Source organism: Nelumbo lutea, chromosome 3 (assembly GCF_056320005.1).
Source record: "Nelumbo lutea isolate HS-2025 chromosome 3, American lotus-T2T, whole genome shotgun sequence".
In the NCBI taxonomy this organism is placed as follows: Eukaryota; Viridiplantae; Streptophyta; class Magnoliopsida; order Proteales; family Nelumbonaceae; genus Nelumbo; species Nelumbo lutea.
In genome coordinates this window covers 113,625,963-113,632,866 of record NC_142686.1, presented here as the reverse complement: position 1 = coordinate 113,632,866, position 6,904 = coordinate 113,625,963, and the positions used below count along the sequence as shown (strand labels likewise).

The following is a 6,904-nucleotide window of genomic DNA, read 5'->3' as shown; positions in this document are numbered from 1 at the left end:
TTTTAATTTAGATTGATTTCAGCCCAAACCTCATCCATTGACACCTATATTCTTATCTTATATCAATGGACTAGATATTGGCTTAATCCAACCAAATCCAATATAAATTTATTATGGATGGACCAAGTCCAATCCAATCTAATAAATATTCTGGACTGGATTGGTCCAATCTACTATGTCTTTTTGGTCCATCCAATCCGTCCAAATTAATTTTGGACTGGACTGGACCCCGTCTAGTCCAAAACTGGTCCAATGACACCCTGAGCACATGTTCTCACACTAAACAAAGAAAATGGCAGAACAAGATTTATGCAAACCAATCCCCTTATTCATCAAGATGGAAGATTTGGTTCTGATATCCTTTTTGGAATTGTGCAGAAAGGGATGAACCTCCCAAAGGTTGATGTTGTAGCGACAGCTGTAATGACGATTCCGTCAGTTAACAGACGATTGAGTCGACGTTAATGTTTTATTTTGAAAATAAAAAAAAAGGTAAAATAGTCTTATTATCTTTCGTTTAAATGGTAAAGAGGTTTTAGACAAACGGGTAGTTTAAGAAATTTGTCAAAAACAAAAGTCGAATTGAATCACATTATCGGATCGGATCGGATGATGTGGATGCAAGTATAAACGGATCGAATTCGGATTATTTATTGCAATTCGGATTCGGATAAATGGATATACATTTTTGCAGCCCTACCTCGTTGCAGAATTTTCTTCTGTAATTCGACTCCGTCGTTCTCAGTTCTCACGTCTTTGAAAGATTCAGAGCCCTTCTTTAGTTCTGTGGAAAAAAGACCAGAGAGTTCAGTTGTTTGTTCTGAGAGTAGAGAGGTAAAGTGTATTCTTCTTCTTCTTCTTCTTCTTCTTCTTATTTCCGTCTAAAATGGCTTCTTCATCAACTTCTGCGGTTTCGGAACGGAGGGGCATTCCAGCAGCTGCATTCGTAGAGGATGTTCAAACATATCTCACACAATCAGGCCTGGATGTCAACTCTTCCCTTGCGTTTCTTCAAGAAAGGTCAGGTTTCTTTTTTTACTTGTTTCTTTCATGATTTTAGTGGACCACTATATTTTGATAATTTCAGTGTGGATCCTATTTGGTCTCCAGCTTCGACTGGCGATTTGGTCGGAGGTTTTGGTGATGGGTCGTATTTATAGTTTTAGAGGAATGGATACTTCAGTGCTTTAGAGATCATATGTTTCTCTCAGTTTCTGTTAATAGATTGATATGGATACTTGGATAACAGTTGAAGGTCTAATTTGTATCTTCAAAGCTGTTTTTTTTTTTTTGTTTTTTCTGCTTTATGTTTCTTTTTGATTAGCCAACGTAGGTGTCGCAAATATGGAATTTGAGGAACATCTGTTGGATTGATGACCGAAGCACGCTAAATAATTACTAGCCTAACTTTCGAATAATTTGCATAATCTAATAACCAAGTGTGTAATCCAATAACTTAACCTCGGACTGGGAAACCCTTTCCTCCCGAAGTTTCACATTCCACTTCAACACGAGTGATTGGCTATTTAAGTCCAGCTTATTGATGCATATCATTCCATTACCACTGAAATACTTTAGCTATCCTATCTAAAAAAATAGGAAAAAAGACAATAGTTAATGATCTTCAACCCTTAAGCTGTTGCTTAAAAAAAAAAAAAACATAAAAACTTTAAGCTGTTTACTCTTACATGTTACATGCTAATCTGGCATCCCAATCCCTCATTCGACACCTATACTTTTTCTAAGTCCCTTCTCTAGGGAAACGGTGGATCTTTTGATGTTGTACAGATCCTTTTACTGAATTAAGGCCTGCTTCTTCTCATGTACTTCTTCTTTCTTTAATGAAATTTGGTTATCTTTCCCTAAAAAATTAGGGCCTATGAACCTCCTAATGCCCCCCCCCCCCCTCTTGCCATTAGGAGATACTATTATTCTCCTGCAAATGGGCAAACTTTATTTAGAGATTCTACTCTTTCTTTTTTGGAGTTCCCACATTCCAGCCTTCCTCAACAGCAGATATATATATATATATATATTATTTTTTTTTTTGAGAAGTAAAGTATCAATTCATTAAAAGGAAAGAGTACAACCAGAGGCTGTACAGTTAAAGAACAAGGATAGCACTCAAACTACATGACCCATGGGAGATACAAACAAGTTTTTAAAGTAAAAAAGAGAGTTGTAAAAAGAACTGTCCACTTTTAGCTGGATCGAAGACCAGGAAAGCAGCTTTTCCACAATCTTCTGCTATATATCCTCTTCGTGACAGCTTTTGTGTTGAAAATTCCTTGAATTTCTTTCTTGCCATATCGACCATAATACAGCACCTGGAACCATGAACCAAAGGACTTTCCCTTTCTTGCTAAGACCTTGAGCCCTCCAATTGTTGACAAAATCATCCATTGTTTCTGGGCAGCAACTTTTGATTGCAAAAATTCTGAGAATCCTTATCCATATGTTGTGAGTGAAGCTGCAATGCAGTAACAGGTGGTCAACGTTCTCATCATCACTGTTGCACAAAACACATCTTTTAGAATCACTCACCACACCCCTCCTAACCAGGTTGTCTCTAGTAGGAATCTTATTGAGGTAAGCGACCCAAATAAAAAAAGAGACCTTTGATGGAATGTGTTTGCACCATGTTACTTTCTCAGGAAATTCCAGGTCATCTTCCCCTTGTGCCAGTTTACCATAGAAAAATTTCACCGAGAATTGGCCTTTGTTATCTGCAATCCAAAGCCTTTTGCCTTCTGTATTGGGGTTGATTTGAGTGTTGTACAGCTTTTGAAGAAGCCTACTAAATGGCTCAATTCCCAGTCATTCAAAGCCCTTCTGAAGAGAGGATTCCACACAAGTACCCCTTCCCACTTCAAAATTGATTTCCATGCTGAAAGCATTATAGCTTTTTTCAATTCCCTTCCAGACTGAGCAACCATACAAGTGATTTACAGCAGAAATTTTCTCTTCTTGGACAAGGTTCAGAGGTAGAAAGAAAGCCAAAATTGTATGGAGCTGCATTCCATTTGCTTTGTGCTGGACTTTGTGGTGTGAGAGGAACAAGAGGCTCTTTGAGGATAAAGAGAAGAGTCTTGAAGCTGTGGTAGCCTTAGTTGGAAAACTCGTCACAGGCTGGGTCCTTGAGCAAGCAAGAAATTCAGACTTCACAGAAAATTTCTGGGATCTTCTTGAGATCCAAGCTTGTAATGCAAATCTTTTTAATTCGGAGTTTTGGACTGATGTACTAGTGTGTCGCCTTGACACCTGATCTGATTGTACTTGTTTTCTTTTTAATAAAGTCTTTTTATCCTTACTCTTCAAAAAAAAAAAAAACCTCCTAACGGCTTCTAATTCCCTGTCCTTGTTCTTAAACATACCCCATCCTGTCTAACCAGATGCAATTGCAACTCCCACCCTAGCCACTCAAAGAGAATTCCATGGTTGAACTGTAAGGTGATGTAAAATAGGAGAATATTGGCTCTTCAGTGGAGCATACCTTTTAAGCAGTGAATTTCATTATCTCGTGTTGATCTACAAGACATAATACTTGATTGCTTCAAGCTTTGTAGCCATATCATCCAAACAGGGTTTCACTATCTTATGTTGGCCTTCAATACATAATATTTATATTTTCCCAATTCCACTATCTTATGTGAACTTTGTAAGCTCTATTTTTGTTTTTTGGGACCTCTATAGGTTGCATTGATAGGAGACTGGCAACTTGGACCAGGTTCAGTGAAAAACTGGAGGCACCCAACTTGATCTCTAGGACAGTGTGGACCTCAGAAAGGGTTTATAGGCTGGAAAATCCTATCATAATATGAGGTTTGGTTGGGTTAATTTCGAATCCTTGTGCAATTTGATCTAACTCAAGCAAAAAAGAAAAAAAAAATATTATATTGCTTATTTGTATATGCTTAAGAACATAGACACCTTAAAATTTTGGATAATTTATTAAATCAGTAACCAGTTATAAAGAGATTCAGTAAAATAGTAAGAACATATTAAAGCACCATGTCCTTTCCCCTCATTCCTCATCCATTACACCACTACCTAACAGTCACTTCACCCTCCGGAAATGATGCCCCAGAGGGTGCCTCAGTCTTGAGCCTCTTGAGAGAGACAACATATCAGCACAGATGAAATCATCAGACCAACTAGCCCTAAATACGCCTGAATGATTCTCACCCTTGTACCTCCTGAAGGCCCTGAATTGCCCCATAAGAAACTGTAGGTGTTCAAGACTGCTATCAGTCTTGATCACTAAGAAACTTTAGGTTCGATGAGAAGAGAAAGTGAAGAAGAAGTAGAAGAAAGAGTGGTGAGAGAGCAGTAGAACACAGGTTTTGAGGAGAAGAACAGAATCTCAACATTCTGCCGCCGCCACTTTAATTTAATATTTATATGTTATGCTAGTTACATGAAAGGACATATCTACCATTGGTGTTTACATCATAACTGCTAACACATAACAACATAAAACTGAAAATTAAATAACAACTAGGAATAACAGAATAACAAATTTACCACAGCTGTGACTAGATACATTCTACCCTACGGACAGAGTGAGACCACAGCTGTGGGGCCCACATCAATGTTCTCTACACTTTCCCTCAAGTTGGGAGTATATGTTCATCATTCCCAACTTGGATAATCTGCTTCTAGCTTCTTTCTTGATACAACTTTAGTGAGGATGTCTGCTAGTTGCATACTGAATGTGATGTAAGGGAGGCATACTTCTTGAGATGAGACCCTTTCTCGTACAAAGTGGCGGTCAACTTCAATGTGTTTGGTTCTGTCATGCTGTACTGGATTATGTGCTATATTAATGGCGGCTTGATTATCACAATACAACATCAGGGGCCTCTCATATTCAATACCCAATTCCTCAAGTAGAGATCTTAGCCATAGGATTTCAGCCACTCCATTGGCCATGGACCTGTATTCTGCTTCAGCACTTGACCGGGAGACAACACTTTGTTTCTTACTTCTCCAGGAGGCAAGGTTTCCTCCCACAAGGGCACAATATCTTGAGGTAGACCTTTTGTCATCAATACTCCCAGCCCAATCAACATCCGTATAGACCTCCACCTTCATGTGATTGTTGTTCTTGAATAGTATACCCCTACCTGGGCATCTCTTCAAGTAGGCTAAGATTCTTTCTGCCGCAAGAAGATGTGTGGTTATAGGGGAATGCATGTATTGGCTGACAACATTAACAACATAGGTAATATCCGGCCGAGTGAGGTAGAGATATAGGATCTTTCCTACCAATTGTTGGAACATAACTTTGTCTTCAAGAAGCTCCCCACTCTCGACACTAATCATGTGGTTCTGTTCAATTGGTGTATCTGCAGGCTTGACACCTAACTTTCCAGTTTCTGCCAACAGGTCTAGGACATATTTCTTCTGAGAGATAAAGATCCCCTGTTTGGATCTAACAACCTCAATACCCAAAAAATACCGAAGTACACCAAGGTCTTTCACCTCAAATTCTTGATGAAGAAGCTGTTTAAGGGACTCAATCTCATGGCTATCATTCCCTGTGACCACAATGTCATCAACATTTACTGCCAGTAGTGTCAATGAGGACTCCACCCTCTTGATGAATAGGGTATGATCTGACTGGGCTTGTACATAACCAAACTTCACAAGGGCTAGTCTGAATCTATTGAACCAAGCCCTAGGTGACTATTTCAAACCATACAAAGCCTTGTTGAGCCGGCAGACCTTCTTACCTATTTCTGCATCATAGAATCCAGGAGGCAAACGCATGTAAGCTTCTTCCTGCAGATCTCCATTCAGAAAGGCATTTTTCACGTCCATTTGGTATAAAGGCCAAGTGTGACTCATTGCAAGGGACAATAGGACTCGAATAGTGGTCATCTTGGCTACCGGTGCAAAGGTCTCCAAGTAATCTATGCCATAAGTCTGTGTAAACCCTCTTGCAACTAACCGAGCTTTATACCTCTTAATAGATCCATCTGCGTTATGCTTCACCGTAAATACCCATCTGCATCCAACTGGTTTCTTTCCTTTGGGCAGATCAACTACCTCTTAGGTGTTGTTTTTCAACAGGGCATTCATCTTAACTTGCATTGCATCTTTCCATTCCGGGACGGATAGGGCTTCTTGTACTGTTCTTGGAATAGGGACATTGGAAATGGAACTAAGGTAGGACCTGTAGGTAGGAGATAGGCGATCATAGGATAAAAATTGGGAAATACAGTGGATCGTAGATGTGGTACAATATCGTTTCCCTTTACGGACTGCAATCGGAAGGTCAAGATCGTCTGTAGGAGGTGAAATGGCAACGATAGGGGAAGTCTCTGTGGGCCCTGGGACTGTAGTACCTGGACATGGAGCTGCAGATGAGATTGGAGCTGGCCTGGACTGCTGATGATCAGGATCAACCTGCTTGCATCGCCTGTGATAGACCCTCAACTCCTGATCCCTCTGACCACCCTCACCATTGCAGCTCTCCCTCAACTCCTGATTGCAGCTCTCTCTCAACTCTTGATTGCAACTCTCATCACCCAATGGAATAGGTAAAGGAACTGCCCCACTCTCACTGCTCTCCCCCTGAAGACAAGGGCTCAAACCCCCACTCTCACTGCTCTCCCCCTGAAGACAAGGACTCAAACCCCCACTCTCACTGCTCTCCCCCTGAGGGGAAACCCGAGGATAATAGGGGATCCCCTCAAAGAAAGTGACATCCATGGAGACAAGCTTCCTCCCTAAGATAGGATCATAGCAACAATAACCCTTTTGAGTGTGGGCTCCCTGGTGGCGAACTCCCTGGTGGCGAACTGCTTGGTGGTGGGCTCCCTGGTGGCGAACTGCCTGGTGGAGAGCTACCCGGTGGCGAACTCCCTATTAGGCGGCCTGTGACTTAGAGAATGGTGGA

At 40.7% G+C, this 6,904-nt stretch overlaps 1 protein-coding gene across 1 annotated transcript in view; it reads left to right on the top strand.

Annotated features, from left to right (window-relative positions):
• Nucleotides 1-545: 545 nt before the first annotated feature.
• The window catches only part of PFD3 (prefoldin 3), a 28,581-nt gene continuing 22,222 nt past the window's right edge, over nt 546-6,904 (top strand). Inside the window, exon 1 of the mRNA XM_088975124.1 lies at nt 546-1,020. Coding sequence (XP_088831250.1) covers nt 887-1,020 — 134 coding nt within the window. The 5' untranslated portion in view covers nt 546-886. The remainder of the gene's footprint in view (nt 1,021-6,904) is intronic.